Source organism: Odontesthes bonariensis, chromosome 10 (genome assembly GCF_027942865.1).
Source record: "Odontesthes bonariensis isolate fOdoBon6 chromosome 10, fOdoBon6.hap1, whole genome shotgun sequence".
Classification (NCBI taxonomy): domain Eukaryota; kingdom Metazoa; phylum Chordata; class Actinopteri; order Atheriniformes; family Atherinopsidae; genus Odontesthes; species Odontesthes bonariensis.
Window position 1 is genome coordinate 15,543,743 of NC_134515.1, and position 19,185 is coordinate 15,562,927.

A 19,185-nucleotide genomic window follows, 5' to 3' on the forward strand; every position below is an offset into this window, starting at 1 on the left:
GAGTTGTGTCTACTGTGCTTTTACAACTAGCAAAACGATTTTACTACCCAAGTTAACTTAAACCAGAACTTTGGACAACTCACGTGAAGCACAGACTGGTTTATGCAATAGTCAGCTGTCCATATATGGACTGTGACTTTGCAGCATAAACCACACAACAAAATCAAATTTCCTTCGGGATTAATAAAGTATCTCCAATCTAATCAAATAAATAAAAACGAGCACAGAGCGCTCATACAGTCAATGGCACGTAGCCTACCCATAGAAAAAATACACACTCTCACACACATCATACAACCTGACTATCGACTGCTAACAACCATGATCAGTAACCCACACAAACCCAGACACATAATGGCTCGGCGGCCAGCAATCGGATAAGCCAATGAAGTGAATCAATCCTGTGAAAGAATGAAAACAAGTGAATGAAACCTGCACTCACCCATTATGAAGTTAACTCTGCCAGCCCCTCCATAATCTTGCCCCTGCTCGGACAACACCTTGACGTCAGGTATGTTTGGTAACGTTACTGCGGCTAGCATTAGCAACTAGGCATGCTAAATCGGTAAGCATTAGGCTACTGAAGAAAGCTAGTCTTTTTAGCTACGTTATATTATCATCTTTCTTCTCGACTATAAGTTAACCTTTGTTTACGGCCACTGGCCCTAACCTGACGCGCTACATATCAAATCACCGGAAGTTTTCACCGGAAGTACTGGCGCACACACAAAACGTCAGCGGTCGCCATAATGTGCACAGAGCGATAGAAAATCGTCTCTCCAGACATATTTTTCTTTCATTTCGCCCAGATTAAATTTAATGCCACTCTTCGAAAATCGGCGAAATTTAAGACATTTTAAAACCTTAAAAAAAGTATTTTTTATTTGAGACTTTTTAATACTTTTTAAGGATCCGCGGAGACCCTGAGTAGGGGGCTGAATATTGGTAGGGACGTGACCCTAGCGTCCCTACCCAAAATTACGCCCTTGCTTTCAGGGTCATCCCACTAACGCCGCAAAAAAAAAACAAAGTCACATTCTCACTTTGCAATCTCAGCCTGTCAACAGCCTCGTGGGTAATATCATTTGTGTGGTCCACCAGGTTCCCAATCTTCTGTGAAAGAGCTGTGATGTCATGTCATTGTTAAGGAAACCTGAAGAAAAACCTGTTCATTTACACTCTTGGATAATACAATTTAATTTGATGCACTTTAGTAGAAATGAGTAGAAAAAAAGCTTCTTCTGAGTTTTAAAGGCATTCTACCAACAGGATGATATCTACTGTAAACTGCCTACCATGTTTGTTCTGTCATATCTGTGGAATGAGGCTATTAGTCAAAGAAGAAAGACTAAATCAAATGTTATAGCTGATCATTTAGAATTGAGATTAGTAAAATATTCCTTATGTGTCTGACACAGACTGCAGAAAGCTTTGTCGGGTCTGCTTTTAAGAGTGTTGCATCAGATTCGCCCCTTCCTCACCGACAAGGCAGCACAGGTGCTCATCCAGGCTCTTGTCATCTCCCGCCTGGACTACTGCAACTCCCTCCTTGCTGGCGCCCCGGCTTCTGCCATCAGACCTCTGGAGCAGGTTCAGAAAGCTGCTGCTCGTCTGGTGATCAACCTCCCCAAGTTCTCCCACACCACTTCCCTTCTCCGCTCTCTACACTGGCTCCCTGTAGCTGCTCACATCCAGTTTAAGACTCTGGTGCTGGCCTACAGGGCAATGGAAGGAACAGCTCCTCCATACCTCCAGGCTATGGTCCAGCCCTACACCCCCGCCCGACCACTTCGCTCTGCGGCCACCAGGCGCCTGGCTGCCCCGTCACTCAGGGGTCCCTGCGCACGATCAATACGGTCACGGCTTTTCTCTGTTCTGGCACCCCGATGGTGGAACGATCTCCCAACTGATATCAGGACAGCTGAGTCGCTGCCCATCTTTCGGCGCAGGCTGAAAACCCACCTCTTCAAGAAAAACTTCCCTGATCCGCCCTCTTAGGACATCACCTGCTTCGTCCTAGTCCCTTACGCACTTATTGTTTCCTCCACCACTGGCACTTCATTACCCCCTACCCGAACCAGGGTTTGAATCCCCACCCCGCTGTGACTGGTGTGCAGGTGGTGAGAGGCTGAGGTACCTGACTTATCGCTCTTACTCTAGCACTAGTTTTGCTCTTAGCTGTTTGGTTTTGGAAGGAAATGCACTTATGATTTCTTGTGACCTGAAGTTCTTTTGCCTACCGATGTTGAACGCACTTATTGTAAGTCGCTTTGGTTAAAAGCGTCTGCAAAATGACCGTAATGTAATGTAATGTAATGAAAAGGTGGTCGTTCTCTGAGGCAAAGTTATTGTTTGGTGTTTCATTCAGCAGAGGAGAGGGTAAGTGTAAAAACGGTTCATTTTTATTGATTCCAGCACCAAAGCAGCATGTAAAATGTAAATGCAAACATTTTTTTAAACACATCATTTATGAATAATGTCTTTAAAGAACAACACTGTCCCACTGGTTGTCTTTCAGTCCCAACTGTCTGCGTCTTGTCTGGACTGTGTTATTTCTGCAGGTGTAGGTGAGCAGATCTTCTTCTCTGTGTGTCTGTGAGGAGCTTCACACACGGAGACGGCTTCATCTGTACGGCTCGGTGTGGGATGCTTGATCGTTTCAGCTGGGGCCGATCCATAGTCCGGTGTCTGGGAGCAGATTTGGTGCTGGAGTGTGTTCAGGGGACGGCTGTGCAGCTGGAGCTTCCTGGGACTGGTCCATGTCCACTGTGAGGTGCTACAAGGGAGACAGAAAGAAAGTCCTGATTTAAGCTTAAGCATAACTTTGTGACAATTTTGTCATCTTTTGTTTTTAAAACAGCAGCTTGTTTTTTTTACTTTGTTCTATAATATCAGCTAATATCATCTAACTGCAGTATATAATGTGCCTTTTAACTAATCACCACTTTGTGACACTAAAAAGGACCTACCCCAAGTCCTCCTTTATTTCTTTTTTTTTAAAACATCAGCTTCTCTCATCCGGCTGGGAGCTCCTCGTCGTCACGGAAACCCTGAGTGCATAACGGCAATGTCGGGTCCACGGTCTCTCTCCTTCGGACCTGCGCTGGAGTCTTCTCTCATCCATGATCACCTCGGTAAAACACAGCAGGAAAAGGAAGGAAAAACTGCACAAGTACTCAACATGTGTGAGCTAGCACACAGTGATTTCTGTAGATTTTGTTCATTAGTCAGACGGAATCATGCACTCACCTGTTTTGCACAAAATGTTACCTGCGGTAGCTCAGGTGTTCCAGTTTGTCCTCCGTTGGTGTCAGAGTTGTTGTTTCTTTGTCATCCGCTGGTCCTTCCATCAGCAGGAAGCCCACAGAGGCTCAGGCCAGCGTGACATGTGTTCACATAAAAGAGGAACATCAGAGGTGGACACTTTATTAATCCTGCGAGGGGGAATCCTTTAACTTCCCCTCGCAGGATTAATCGTTACGTATTATGATGATTACGTATTATGATGATTCCACCTTATAACAGAACACAAGTTTTATAAACCATACGTAATCTTTTACATCCCTCAATATTTCCACTCGTCCCCCGACACGTTGTCTGACTCTAACCCAACATCAACACCAGAGTTTGGGTGCCTTGCCCAAGGACACTTCAACATCTGAACTTGAGGATGTGGGGGTCTCTCACTCTCTCGCAAGCTGTCAACGTAACATTTGATAACCGATCCACGGCTCAAATAAATCTAATGCTATCAGTAAATGGTCAATATGTATCAGAAATTCTACATTTTTGAATAAATAAACATGAGGTTAGCACCTGAATAATAACCTACACATGATATTTCTTATCAGTTTTGGGTCTTCTTCTTTTGTCTGCACCTGTCCTTTTGTGCTTTGCTACTCTGTCCATTCATCTTCCTGCCACGTTACTTATTTGGAACGCCACTCTTTGACTCTCTCCTGTGGTTTTTATACATTCCTGGACGTCTTCATTAGCTCAGACCAGTTATAGTTAAAGCTCACTTTGTTTGCCATGCCTGCCTTCTGTGCCCTGCATTTGAGTCCTCTTCCTACTACACACACGACATTCTCATAACATTTAGTATTACAGCATTACACCGGCCTGGTGCAAGACGCCACCGCAGGCTGGGCCAGCCCTGCCCAATGTAAAACACCGCTCTAAAATATTGTATTCCAAAATCTAGCGACCGGATAAAGAAAGACCCTGGTGCAATACGCTACCTAAGGCATTACCAGTCCAGCTAGACTCAAATGTTACCTCCTAAAGTTTAAGAAAACAAAATCTAGCGACCAGTAAAGAAAGGCGTTGGATGACAACTTTAGTCTGAGTCGCTGCTCTCATCCCATCTCGCCCTCTTAACATCCCAGCCTAGACTCTGTGGGAAGCTGAGGCCAGAGGTTGATGGAGGTGGCTTTGGAGAGAACTGCTCCTCTCCAAAGCTCTCCTCACAACTCTTCCTCGGCCTCTTGGCATCGGGCTGCGATTCTTCGCTTTCCTCCCTGCTCCTCTTTCTGGAGGTGCCAGGGCGAGAAGCGGAACAATCGGAGTCCTCTGCATCGCTTTCCTCAGGATCAGACCAACAAACTTTTCCCTCAGAGGACGAGTACACCGATTCCTCACTGGTACAGCTATCTGTATCCTCTACATCGCTTTCCTCTAGATCAAACCAAGCTTCTCCCTCAGAGTACAAGTACAGTGTGCCCTCACTGGTACAGCTATCTGTATCAGAGTCCTCTGCCTCATCAACATCATCAACATAATCCCAAACCTGATAATACTCGGCATAATAATCGGCATAATAATCCAACCAAAAAGGGAAGACAGTGACGTCATCATCATCAGAAACTAAACCAATAACACCTCTCGCCAGCACAGTCTCATCATCATTATAAACTGCACCAACAGGACCTCTCTGCACATTCTCATCATCTGAGGCGACATAGCAAGCGATACTGTTACCGTCAACTTCATCGATTATGCGGGGCAGCTCGGGGAATCCCTCAGCTGCAGGACAATCTCCGATGTAGCCACGACCTGCGAGAAAGAAAGTTGAATTGCAAACATTTTAGTACTTCTCTTTAAAGGATGTGCTGAAACACCACATGTAAATAGTGCTTTATCAGAAGTGTGTGTGTGCGTATGTTTAAGTGGTTGAAGCAGATTAAATTGAGAACTGCATCTCTCTAGGATATACGCTTAAAAAAACCCACCAACAACGCAGATTCTTAGGATATGAAACGTTTTTCTAGCACAACCACGAAACATGGAGAACAGCGAAGGAAAAAAAACACACATAAACAAGTACACCAGCCAGTGACCTTCACATTCTGACAGGCAACAATTCATGCAGGAAGCTCACATAAGACTCGACTTTGCAACCGGTTTGACACACACACACACAGATGAGAACGCCAGTACCAGACATGCAGCATGCACCATCACCTCAGAGTTAAAACACTTAAATTTGCCTTACCTTAGAAATAAAACGTATTTGGTTCCACACTAACAGTATACATAGTGCAGAAATGTAGGGGACTTCATTTTGAACAACCCAAAGCATTTTTTTTTTTTTGGAGGGAAAAACAAAATAACGCCCAGATGAAACAAGTTCAGAAGTTAAAAAAACAAACAAACACGGCAACCGGGTGAATGTACAAAAATATAATGACTTTCATCAGTACAAAAATGAGTAGAGGAGGCACAAAAAGCTGTTTGCTCACTTATAACAGATCCAATTATTGTGTATTTTGATAAAAAAAAAACAGACCACAAAGTTCAATTTCATATATCACATAAACTCAGCTGGTTGACGCCGGGACGTTCTGACTGTTCAGAAAGCTTATTTTAATAGTTCCATAGTTTCCATAGTGACCAACAACAACAACAAAAAATGCATTCAGAGCATTTTATGAAAAAAACTGAAGTCACCATTTTGTCTTCTAAAATTGCAAGACAAAATTGGACAAAACAGATGCTCTCGACCAAAAAATAACATTCTTTTTAAATCACCAAACCGCCATTAGGCTATAACATTCTTCACTTTTCCCGGGAATTCAAATAAACGCGGACCAACTTTATGCTACATCCAGAAACTTTACAGTGTAAACCCATGATGTTGCCAAACTCTGGGGAATTTCTGTCTCGACGACCTTTATATCCACCAAAGTGATGGCTCCTATAAGTGCCATAACAGACAATATTCCTATTTTGTGGGAATGAGTTATTTCTAATGAAATAAATCATTGATATGAAGGAAAAACATTAATTTCATTTTGCTCACCGGTTGGACTTCCGACCAGGTGTTCCTCTCCAGGTGCTGGCATAATTTCTGGTTGAGTTTTTTCTTCTTCCTTGTGTGATTCACCAACTTTTTCAGCAATAAAAGGCTGACCAGGTTTTTTACCAAAGCTTTGTGGATGTTCAGTCCAAGTTCAGGTAAAAAGGAAGGAAGTAAAGAACGCAGCGGCCTTTTATAGGTAATCGAACGCGATCCGTTCTGTTTCCATGACTTTTCCAGGCACGCAAGTAGCCTACGTGTGCGTGAGACACATATTCATGATAACTTGCTAATTTATTTGCGCTTAAAAAGTGATATCAAAATCCTTCTAGAGATATTAACCTACAGCAGCTGATGTGTCCACACATATAGAGACGCCATGACATGACAGGCCACATCATGTTGAGCCAAAGAACAGCCGATATAAGTATCATAACTATAAACCATAACCTGATAAACTCTACTAACAAGCTCTCGATGTTTCAGTCGTCTAAAAGCCTGACATCTGGCAGCAAACAGCGCCGCACATCTCTCTGATATTCATAGATAGCAGAAATGGTCAGCTGTTCCAGGTTACCGTTAGTCACATAATAATTTAGTTGAAATTAATAAATTAATATAGGACTAAAACCAGCCTTGAAAGTAAGCCGGTGCGAGGCGGTGCTGCGTTCCTGTAAAAGATTTCGGGGTGGTGCGGCGCACCGGTAAGATTTGATAAGGTTTATTATGCTGAATTAGAAAAAAAATAAATTAAAAAAACATCAAAAAAAAAAATACAAAAAATGCAGTAACGCTCGCCTTTTAAAAAGAAAACATATCTAGGCTACCCACAATATGTCATTTTTGACCAGCTCCGATGAAGATAACAGCTTGGCTTGCTTAAAATAGTCAAAGGCTCTCCGGCGTGCGCCAGCTTCCAATTGCATCGACTGACGCTTTCAAATCCACCCCTATTCAGACCCCAACAAACAATATTTGGAAATAATGGTACTAAATTTTACTAATGGGAAAGCCATCCAGTAGCCTATGGTAATCAGTTTTCAAAACGTCTGCAAATATCCCATATATTTTGGTCTTTCTGTTGGTGCCTTTCTGGAGCTTGCGTTCCGTTGGTTTCCATCTCCTGCCCGCGCTTGCTCCGCAGTTAGTTCTAGTGAATGAAGTCGTCTCGACTCTCGTCTTTAAAACTGTCAGCGAAATGTTAAATCGGCTTTTCAAAAACTGCATGTTTTTGTGATTGGGTGGCATACTGAGACATGTCTTCTACTCGGACAAATAATAAATTACTCTTCTTCAAATAGGCTGGTCACGCTGTTTGTAACGGGGGCACAGCTGAGCACAGAGGTAGGCCTATGTCCGCTTTAGTGGGCTACAGGACCGTAAGCTTGTGATTTAAATGTGAGCATGCTTTGTAAAGTAAGCACGAGTTTTCCTGACACCCTAAAAAGTATTCATACGAGCCCTCTCACTCCCTGTAACATTTACATTTTAATGTGTTAAAATATTTACAGCCAATATATGGGAATGTTTTCAGAAGCTGATTCAGGAAGTGCGTGCTGTGAAGAAAAGCATTGTGATACGGAGAGATAAAAGAATGCAGAAAAGAATAACCGAGCTATTTAAAAGAAAGGACCGAGTTATTGAAAATGAAAATCAGGAAAAAGTCAGAAAAACAGATGGCTCGCTGCATGCAGAGTAACGTTGCAGGTGCAGGACCATCAACAAGTGATGCTGGGCCTGCTGCAAGGACCGCTTACCCCCCTGTTTGGTCAAAGGAGCAATTTGAACAGGCCTACTTTGATTTTTTAAAATATTTTTTTTGTTTTTCCATCATTTTACATTTTTCAGTCCAGTTCCAAATGTACTGAAAATAAAGTACTCACAGTAAAATATTTACAAACTGAAATATTTTGTAATGTCATTTTTTCCCATAGAACACTTAGGTAGGCCCACAAGAATGTGAAGTAGTTAAGAATATTAAAAAGTCATGAAATTGGTGTGAATCGCCTCTGAACAACCCCCCTGGGTAAAACGGAGTTAAAAAATAATACAGTGAGTGACACACATTGTAGCACCGGTAAGAAATGAAAACTACCCCTGTTTAGGGGGCTCTGATTGACGTTGATTTTGGACAGGATTAGTAGTACTAGTGTATAAAGGCCTTGACCTTGACCCCATCATTGTGGCGAAAACAGGAAATAGGTGCAAACATAAATGGAAATACAGTATATGAAGCGAAATACAAAGTCTACAATTCTAACGCGCTTGAAAGTCAATATTCAGCATAATCACCTTTTTTCTTACTCTTTATTTTCCTTTCAGGCAAGTTTTCTTGTCATTTCTTTTAAGTAGTCTTTTGCTCCATTCTCCGCATCCCTCAGCCTTTTCTTCCCGGTCCACGGCTCTGGTGTAAATTATCGGTGTGACGACCCCGTCTTCACGTTTCTATTTTGCTTATTGGTTTGCCTGCTGTAGGTTTTTGGAGGGAACGGCGTATCAAATCTTTAAATCGGGGCTGCTTCTAACATTTCTTGCTTGCTCTACCCCATTACACCAGGGATCCTTGTTGTGATGCTGTTTTTTTGTTTGTTTGTTTGTTTCTCTTACACCATACCATACTTGCAAACTTAACTTTAATTCCCATGTGCATCCTTACATCAATGACACACTGATTTTTCACATGCCACAATTTGTCATAAGTTGTACATTTTAAATCATTTCCAGTTTATTTTATGGAATTCCTCAATTGGCCTGCCTTACAGGCCAGGTTGGGAAATTGGATAACATTGGAAGGTTAAAGGATTCTCTACCAAATCAAGCAATTAAAAAAAACTGACAGGTTGAGGTACTTTGTTTACTTAATATGATCCAAATAATGATAAAGTAGTTCTGCGTGGTAGACATGACGTTATAGTTGAGTGCTGCAGAATTTGGACAAATCCCCCGGGGTTGCATTAATGTTATCATAAGACCTACCCCTGCTTCAGCCTTTTTTCTTTTTTTTTGTGGATGGGCATACAGGGACCCATAAGGTTGGTGCTTTTGACAGTTTTAATCACAAGTTTTCCAATGATTGTTTGGTGGATTCTATTATGATATTGTATAGTGCTTGATTAAGCACCAGTGTATTTCACAGGAAGGATAAACCGGATAGAGGCAGGAAGAGGGAGTGCTTTGCAGCCACTGTTCCACCAGAGGCGATTTAGAAGACTGCAGCTTCCATCAGGTATTTACAGCTTTTGAAAGGAAGACTTTTTATTCATGTTTATGCAGATATGGTCGCTTCCTCACTCTTCATCAGAGTGAGGAAGCGCATAACTTGTTTGATCCTTGAGATATTGCAGATGAATGTGATCTGGTGCCTCAGACACACTCTTCCTGCAGTGCAACAATCTGTTTAAAGAATACAAAACCCTGAAACAAGAGCTGGAGGGATACTAAGCTGAAGATGCAACCAGGGAAATTAAACTTGAGGTTTGGTTCAGTTAAGGAATCCAAGTTTTAATTTGGTGGTTGATTATCATCAGAAGAACTGTTATGGGGATAAAGTGAGCTGGGATGACCACCTGTTTTTGTTTAAACACGGATTCACAAAAGCAGATTACAATCTTTTACCTCTTCAATGATCTTTCGAGATTGGAGAACTGCTTTGTGTTCTGTGACAAATCTTTTTATAATCTTGCCAAGTACGTGAACTGTGTCAGCTTCAGTAATTGTCCTTTCAGGGTATTTATTGACTGCCCTTTTATCTCGATAGGGTCTAAATCCTAACAGCACAAACTAAAATGAGGACATCTTATTGGAATGACCGACACATAAGAAACATTCTGATGTAAGAATTAAAAAACAGAGAACACACTGATAATGTTTTTTTCATTTTTTTAATGATTTCAACTTCGGACGACTAGAACCAATCCATCTTAGTTTGTGGTCATCACCTGTAAAAGAGAAGACAAGAATTAAGTAAATGTTTAGGCTTGCTTCTCCATAGAGCATTTACTACATTTCAATCAACTGTGCTACTCTGTTAAGGTTAAAGTCAGGACAGTAATACCTGGGTATTTCTTTGTATATTTTTATTATTCAATATTTTCTTTATTTCAACCAACAATTTAAAAATCCAATTCCTATGAAAAAATAGAAACCTCACTCTCAGCAGTGAGCACAAACAAATTGCTTTCAATCTGCACTTTGCATTGTCTTTAAAGACTCACAGGTGAGGGAGGAAACTTGAATTCTGTCAGCTTGAACCAAAAGTAAACAAAAACTGTGTATCATGCAGTCTCATGGACAGATATTTTTAGTAGTATATAATAGCTTTTCCACTCACATTGTTGATCCAGCTGATGTAGTTGCTGACTTTGGTGAAGACAGAGGGCTTCTTGGGGTAGTTGCAGCCCATGCTTGAGCCAAAGCTCACCACTCCGTGGACATCCCAGGAGCCATCAGAATTCTGACAGTTCAGGGGACCGCCAGAGTCGCCCTGAAGAACAACAGGAAAAGTGATTCAGTGTTTTTTTTTTTTCCTTTTTTTAGGAGCTGGATTCAAACATGGTGCAAGTTTATCACATCCAGATCATCAGACTCACGTTGCAGCTTGCCAGATCTCCTTCTCCTCCAGCACAGACCATGTTTGTGGTCACCAGACTGCCCCACCAGTCATATCTGGTGCAGGTGGAGTGGCCGACCACTGGGAGGAGGGCCTGCTGCAGGATGTCAGCAATGGGACCTCCGGCTTTGGAAGAGAACTAAGTATTTAGATCCGTGGCTTAAGTCAAGACCACTGTATTCAAGCTCATGCCAGTTCTAAAACGAGACTCATGAGGAGTCTTTTCTATTTAAGTATCATTTCTTATTCTTCTTGGAAACACTTAATATGCCTTTGAAATATGAAACAATGTGATATTGTGCATATGGTTTATCTACATTCATTAATTAAGAATATGGAAAAATGTAGTTTTGTTAGAAGGGATCTAAATACAGGACCTCAATTAAATGACCGGTAACATTTAGGTTAATAATTGAACCTTTGTGTAACTCAGCCTTCTAATGTTCGTAAAACTCAAGGAGACCAGGGGAACGTGCTGAGAAAGTCTACATCTTGACGTGTTAACGCCTGACGTGCAGGAAGATTGATAATACACCGTGAGGTCAAGGCTGGCAGCCTTTCAGAGTTCCTTGAAGAACTTTCACTTTGCCAGTAGAACTTACTCCAGAGACGTCCCCAGCCAGTGACATAGCAGGGAGCACCGTGAGACAGGGTTTCACCGGAGTTGGGAAGACAGGCAGCCATGATGTTGTTTGAGAAAACAACAGGGGTTGACAGCTTGATCAGGGCAATGTCGTTACTGGAGTGCGAGTACAGATGAAACATTAGAAAGATGAGAGATAATTAACATTAACAATTAACGCATTAACAATGTGGATAAATAGTCACATATTAGCTGTGTGTTGTGTGCTGGAAAATAATGTCCTACCGGATATTGTAAGAGTCCCAGTTTTCATGGACAACGATCTTGGCGGGGCTGATGGCAATGGAACCAGACTCATTGTCGGTGTCCAGGCTGTGTTTTCCCAGGTAGACTCTGTAGGTGCGACTTCTATTTGGCCACAAAAAAAAAAACCCACAAAGACAAGCATTGGTGTTGCCCAGAACTGATGAAGTTTCAAAATGTACCGTTTTTACTAAACACAAATATCACTCATAACAAGTGCAACTGCTGTTAAAATATTTAAAGCCCTATGTTTCAGCAATTAAAGATGAGATAAGAATGCTAATTTAATTGGGACCACAGCTCATCGAATTCTACTCACGTTTACAGATCATTGTATTTCCATTGTTTAAAAAATAAGCTCAATGGATTTAGTGTAGCAAATCAGTTATTTTTCCCTTTATATTGTCTCTCAAACCCAGCTTGATCATAACTTTTTCTACTATGGCCGGCTTTTTGAACTTACAGAAGTCTTTATTTCTATCTGATGCAGCTCCCTTTAACCTGTGATTCAAATATCTATAATGTAGATTTATTCATTTTTTTTTTACCCGATGCAGTGAGCAGCTGTGAGGACCCACTGGTTGGAGATCAGAGTGCCACCACAAGTGTGATAAAAGCTGCTACCACTCTTGTACTGCAGAGACACCTGAAGACGAAGCGTGACATTGAAACACAATTGTAATGCGATTTGAGGAAGACACACAATTTTGAGGAATAGTTTGAAGTGTTTATACCTGCCAGGGCCAGCTGTTCTGACGGACATCATCTCCACCAACCACTCTGCTGACGATAGGGGGGAAGGTCGGCAGACCACACCCGTAGGCTAAGAGACAAAAGTAGAAAACGTTGCAGTTTATGATTGTGTCCTAACTTCAGCTCTTATCTGACCTTCTCAAATTCAGGCGGTTTAGTATTGCATGTCATGTTCGAGCCAGACAAGTTTCATTCACTTACCACCGGCAACAAACAAAGCCAAGATCACGAACTTCATTGTGACTGTCTGTGACTGTCGGGGTGAGTTGCTCCTTCTTATATAGTGTGTAACTCTGCAGACCTCTTTGGTTCACATTCACTTGAGCAGGGTCTGGAAAATTTGGTGGGAAAAACAGTTCAACCTTGAAGATAAGTAATTATCAATATCTATTAATACACCTTATCTCCCCACCTCCACTGTGCCCGTGTGGGAACAACACAGATGCTTCCCAAGGCAGTCAGGTCTTTTTCCTTCGTAGAGAAATTACGTTGCAAGATTATGCTCATATTTGTATAATTTGAAAATAACACTCCTGTGGTCCTCTGAACAGTCAGAGCTCTGATGACCCCAGGGAGGTTCATGGTAACCTTCGTACATCGACTGGATCAGCTCGTTACGCCACTCAAAACAACGCAAAAAAATAATTCTGGGACAACTCAAACAATTTTCTCATGTGAAATTGCTTAAAACAATCGAACATGTCCCTATGATCGCTTTCACAGAAAATGGTGGCCCAATTAGAGAGGAGCCTTTCAGCATCAAAGCCACTGTGTGCGCACTAAAAGTGAAGAAATAAGGGGCCGAAATTAGATCAAGACTTTGAATTACTTATGTTTTGTGCCGACTGTAGGATTTACAGTTTTCCAAATATATGAAAAAAGCATCTATCCATCCATTTTCTATACCCGGTTAATCCAGCATACGGTCGAAGGGGTTATATGAAAAGCAATAAAGCAGAAATAAATGTTCAGCCTGGGCTGTGAGCATCAATGCATCGTTACTTTTATTTAAACAAATTTAGAAATGACCAAGTTTGATCGTCAGTGACCCTTCCATCGCTGATATTATTCCGATTTTTTCCAGTTGGAATACTGATGGGAAATTGCTATCACCAACCACCCGTTATGTTTTCAACGTCGATTCGTTTGATTTTCAGTCTGTAGAGTGCAAAAAAGGGCTTAGCAATCTGTGTAAACACAGGACAATTTTAAACACATAAGTAAGCCCACACTTAGGCACACACCATCAGTCATGATGAGGCTCCTGATTCTTGCGGTCGTCGTAGCCGGTGGTAAGACTTTCAATCTTCTCTAAGTTATTTGAAATGCATTCTTCATTATATATAATCAACACTAAGTAGAGAATAAGAAGTCATTTTGTGTCACTTAGTTCTTTATAGCTTTTACACGCTAATGTTCGTGTAAAGGTTCTTTAGGTGAAGCACACTTAGTTGTGTTAATTAATTATGAAAACATTTAATTTATGATTGTGATATTTTTGATGGGCTGGAAACATGGTTGTGGATCATTGCAAAGAAGTTGCTACATCAGTAAAGTACATACAACCACATACGGCCATCAAAATAGTTGCTTTTGAGTTTCATGTAGATATATAAAGTGAGTGGAATGTCAGTTTTATGATAACTACATTTTGACATGTTGCACTTAATACAGTATAGTTAGCTGTGTGCCCACAAGCAAAAGGAGGTTAAGCCTCTGGAGGACTCAGTATTCTTCTTGAAAGAAAGTAAGTCAGGAGTGTTATATCTGATATGGATTAAGGTTCCCTGCATGAACTCCTGCTCCTGATAGTAAAAGCTATAAATCATGGTTCCACTGACAAGTTCAACTAATACAGAGCGCTTTGGCCTTGGCCGTTTGTTCCTAATGTTGTCTGCCAATTTGGATGTCCACTTATGTCCACCCCTGCATTAAGAGTTGTCATGGTGCAAATTGCCAGGCATTAGACAGGAGTTCTGTAGGTCACATAAAACTGTGAAAGGTTTAAATATGCCAGGTGTTTACCACAAGCTGTGGTGATACAGACAGAATGATGTCCGTGGTGCTTGCTCTGTTTGTTGCAGGGGGTAAGGATCTTTTTTTTGGAAAAGCAAACCCTTTTCCAGCCATCCGTCTGTTTTTGCCGGGCGTTTTAACTTTGTCTAAAAACTGCATGCAGATAAGAAGCTGTGTAATCTTATTTGCAGTTTTGAAAGTGTTTGTCTCATGTGTCCTCTCAGCCTACGGGTGCGGCAACCCCACCTTTTCCCCTGGGGTAAACCGAGTGGTTGGAGGAGAGGATGTCAGGCCTCACAGCTGGCCTTGGCAGGTAAATAACACACAAAAAAAAAGCAAAGTGAGGAATATTATTCAGAAAAAAAGGACATCTGATGAAGATCAGATGTCTTATATACTGAATTCTAAAATAAGTATTAAATGAACGCTTCATTGCGGTGTGTGGCAAACACACTAGGGTCTAAAACTTTCAGAATATAGATAATAAATGTAAGAAATACGAGAGCAAAGGTAAGTTTAGATATCACTTCTCAAACACAGAGACATGCACACTTCAGGCATGAAAATCAATGCTGTCCCAAATAAACACAAATGAAAATGTTAAAAGATTGAGATAACGAATTGCCTTTTCACTCGTGTTTCAGATTTCCCTGCAGTACAACAGAGAGGGTGAGTGGAGACACACCTGTGGAGGTACTCTGATCTCTCAAGAGTGGGTCCTCACTGCTGCTCACTGCATCAGGTATGAAGCTGACGAGTGGCAGATTATTACATGTGCAAACTAACCAAAAACATTTATAGAAAATGACTCTTGGACAGTGTTGTATAGTAACGAAGTAAAAATACTTCACTACTGTACTTAAGTATATTTTGGAATACTTTGTACTTTCCTCGAGTTTAAAATTTTTTGACAACTTTCACTTTTACTTCACTATATTTCCGAACTTAATTGCATACTTTTACTACGATACATTTTCATTGTTCGGTTTAGTTACTCGTTACAAAAAAAAAAGAGAGAGAGAGAGAGAAAAAAAACGCAACAGTGTTTTGACCCCATGCATGTTATGCCTGCCCAAAGACGTGGAAATTCTATCTTACAGAAACTCCCCTTTTTTAGGTTTTAAGGTAGTTTTACAAAAAAGGTCTTCCTCTTCAGATGCCAGATAAGCTGCAGTTCCCTCCCAATTCTTTTTTTCTTTTGTATAATGACCGGTTGTGTGTGCACCTCCTTTAGCTTGTGAAGTACAGTAATCGTTACAGCTTTTTTTCTTGGAGATGTTGGCCGCATTTTCTGTACTGAGTTATTTTATTTATTTTTTTAGAAAGGTTTACAAAAGGGGTTTCAAACTGGACTCCCTCTTCAGATGCCAGATAAGCTTAATTTTTTCTCCAATTTTTTTCTTTAAATTTTGTTTATGATGGCAATAACAGTAGCAGCCTCTTTTGTTTAATTTTTTTCTTAATGGTGTAATGTACGTCTCATTTTCAGCACTGATCTTACTTGAAGAAGAAAAACTTAAAGGTTCACAAAGTTTGTATTTTATGTCTAAACCTGGTCTAAATTTGGCCTGCACTTGGTTGTGTGTAGATTTTAAGTGTATTTGACCTTCAAAGTTTACCAAAATATAAAAAATGTCATTCAAACTGCATTTGCCTTGTTTACTTTTTACTTATACTTTTCATTACATTACTTAAGTACATCTATTTTTACAGTAATTCTCATACTTAAGTACAAGACGTTTCGGATACTTTAAGACTTTAACTCAAGTAACATTTCAGTCAGTGACTTGGACTTTTACCAAAGTCATATTTTGGAGGGGTACCTATACTTTTACTTGAGTGTGAGATTTCAGTACTTTATACAACACTGCTCTTGGATATATAACTGGTTAATCGTTGTGTTTTCAATTTAGCTACAGAAATGCTTGAACAAATCCTTCAAATGGATCTTTGAGCTGACACACTTACGATCTGTCCACTTGCAGCACAGGCAAAGAGTACAGAGTGGCTCTGGGGAAGCACAACCTGATAGAGGCAGAGGAGGGTGCTGTGTTCATGGGGACTGCCGACATCATTGTGCACGAGAAGTGGAGCGCCCTGTTCATTCGGTACCTATAAGAATCGAGCCGTGATTTGGGAACAGTACCGGCGTTATGTTGCGTGTTGATGGAGCTGATGTTCCTGTTTTCCAGTAATGACATTGCGCTGATCAAACTGGAGTCCCCTGTTGACCTCTCTGACACCATCATGCCTGCTTGTCTCCCCGACGCAGGCTTCATCCTCCCCCACAACGAAGCTTGTTTTGTCACCGGGTGGGGTCGCATCTACAGTGGGTGAACGGTGTCTTTCCTCTCTTTGAGATAAATTCAGTTTAATTTTACCGGTCACTTTATACACCAGATTATAGTGGTGGGCTGTATTCTGATTTATGTTCTCCAAAGTCTAACTTGCGCACGTTTAAAAAACCCCCCCAAAAAAACGTTTCATCATAGTTATTTTTCTTTATTAATATGCTAGATGGCACTAAACTAGACATGATGCCTTTTGATATATATCTATTCTAATTTCTGTCATATGTTTAGTATTGGTGATTTGGATAAAAGACAAGAGCACAACAAAAACGCACCTTGGATCATTGCATGATCCGAGCAATACTGCTCTGTAGCTGTAGCCTAATTTCACTTTGCCTCATGTAACACACAATGCAGGAGCAACAGTAGGTGGTGTTGTTAGACAATGGTTTCAGTTTTTACCGGAGCTTGTGTGGATCTCCCTCACACAGCCGGAGGTCCCATCGCTGACAACCTGCAGCAGGCCCTGCTGCCCGTGGTGGACTTCACAACCTGCAGCAAGCCTGACTGGTGGGGCTTCATGGTGAGGGACACCATGGTCTGCGCTGGCGGAGATGGAATTGTGTCCGGCTGCAACGTGAGTCTGAAATAATGGATGACTCGGTCACTTTTACTGTATACAGTAGGATGGCACACCATACTGTAGCATCAGTCTTATTTTGATTTAGTAAATTTCACTTATTAAGTTACTCTTACGTCTGATTTTACATTTTCAGTCACTTTTACGTGCATTTCTCTCAAAATATTTCACACAACGTACCAGTTCAGTAACAAAACAAAATATTGAATATCAGCTGCTATATTTGGTAGTTCCATCTTCTCAGCTGTGAATGTTGGCTGCTTTTGTTTAACTTGACGACAAACTGGTCATCTGCTTTGTAAAACTGATTTTAAGTAATTGTTCCACCTACCAAATTCATAGCTATGTTTCTTTACATTTTATTTGTTTTTCTTAAATCAATATTCTGAAATCTACAAAACGTCCCTCCTAAAGTGCTTTTTGTGTAACTAAAAAACGGAAGGTATGAGTCAAGAGTATCTTTCAAGATCTGAAACTCTTGAATGTGTAATTTGCTCACCGATCATGACTTTTTCCCCCACTTGATGATTCAGGGAGACTCCGGTGGTCCTCTGAACTGTCAGGGCTCCGACGGCTCCTGGGGGGTTCATGGTATCGTCAGCTTTGGCTTGGGGCTTAGCTGCAACTACCTCAAGAAACCCACCGTCTTCACACAAGTCAGCTCCTACATGGACTGGATCAGCTCTGTAAGCTCCTGAGAGACACACAAAAAAATCATTCTGGTACATAATAAATAATTGAGTCATGTGAAACTACTCAAAACAATCTAACATATGCCTATTATCTCTTTCACAGAAAATGGTGGCCTATTGAGAGGGAAAAGACAAAGAAATAAATAAATAAAGACTTTGCATTACTTTATCTTTTGTGCCATCTTTGCTTCAATTGGGGGAATTGCAGTTTTCCAAATACATGAAAAGCAATAAATTATAGATAAGCAACAATTAGTCAGGTTCACTGTGTACTTTTATGGGAATTTTTTGGGGATTCGTTGACCTATACATTTTTGGAATCTGCAGACCTTGGGGATTCCAAAAACCAATGTTGCCACTTGAACAGACACCTGTATGGCAGCCATTTTGGAATTTCAAAACGGACGCCATAAAATACAGAATTTCAGCTACCTTGGCCTCTAAACAACCTAAAAACTCAATTTAACATGCCAATCCTATGTTTTCTTGGTCAAGGAATCCAATGGTAACTTCAAAATAATGCTCAGAATCGTGCTGTGGCGCCCCCAAGGGGTGGGAAAGAAAATCGCTACCCTCAAGTAATATATCACTGATCTTGAGAGTTGGGACAAAGCATGTCCCACATAGAAAAGTGAAATTTATATCAAAATTGAAGCAATTCATGAACCCCATTAAATCAGGAAAAAACATGGTCTGCGATATCCCTGAGGACCTCTTTCCATTCCTCTGCCTGTGGTGAATGTAAGAATACCACGCTCTTGTAAGTTAACCATTTTTTGATATTTTTGATATTTTGATATAAAATACAATAGTGTATTTAATTATAGTATTTTATTCAGATTATTAAGACAGCTAGCTAATTTATTGGTATTTATTGGATTGGCATGTTAAATTGAGTTTTTAGGTTGTTTAGAGGCCAAGGTAGCTGAAATTCTGTATTTTATGGTGCCCGTTTTGAAATTCCAAAATGGCCGCCATACAGGTGTCTGTTCAAGTGGCA

General features: G+C 40.9%; 2 protein-coding genes across 4 annotated transcripts; one reads left to right on the top strand and one right to left on the bottom strand.

Annotated features, from left to right (window-relative positions):
- Positions 1-10,165: 10,165 nt before the first annotated feature.
- LOC142390759 (chymotrypsin-like elastase family member 2A) lies at positions 10,166-12,784 on the bottom strand. Its single transcript, XM_075476451.1, has 8 exons — positions 12,748-12,784; positions 12,528-12,616; positions 12,342-12,439; positions 11,776-11,898; positions 11,510-11,646; positions 10,888-11,033; positions 10,629-10,781; positions 10,166-10,236 (listed from the first exon to the last, which is right to left on the bottom strand). Exons 1-8 carry the CDS (start codon positions 12,782-12,784, stop codon positions 10,219-10,221), a joined length of 801 nt encoding a protein of 266 aa, XP_075332566.1. The 3' UTR covers positions 10,166-10,218.
- Positions 12,785-13,798: 1,014 nt separating this feature from the next.
- Positions 13,799-18,306, top strand: LOC142390760 (chymotrypsin-C-like). Of its 3 annotated transcripts, XM_075476455.1 has the most exons (8): positions 14,597-14,633; positions 14,787-14,875; positions 15,207-15,304; positions 16,548-16,670; positions 16,755-16,891; positions 17,345-17,490; positions 18,027-18,179; positions 18,289-18,306. In XM_075476455.1, exons 1-8 carry the CDS (start codon positions 14,597-14,599, stop codon positions 18,304-18,306), a joined length of 801 nt encoding a protein of 266 aa, XP_075332570.1. The 3 variants fall into 3 exon arrangements, with proteins under 3 accessions (XP_075332569.1, XP_075332567.1, XP_075332570.1); XM_075476454.1 differs by lacking the exons at positions 14,597-14,633; positions 18,289-18,306 and adding an exon at positions 13,799-13,838 and having other exon boundaries at positions 18,027-18,191; XM_075476452.1 differs by lacking the exons at positions 14,597-14,633; positions 18,289-18,306 and adding an exon at positions 13,799-13,838 and having other exon boundaries at positions 16,548-16,656; positions 16,735-16,891; positions 18,027-18,191.
- Positions 18,307-19,185: the final 879 nt, after the last annotated feature.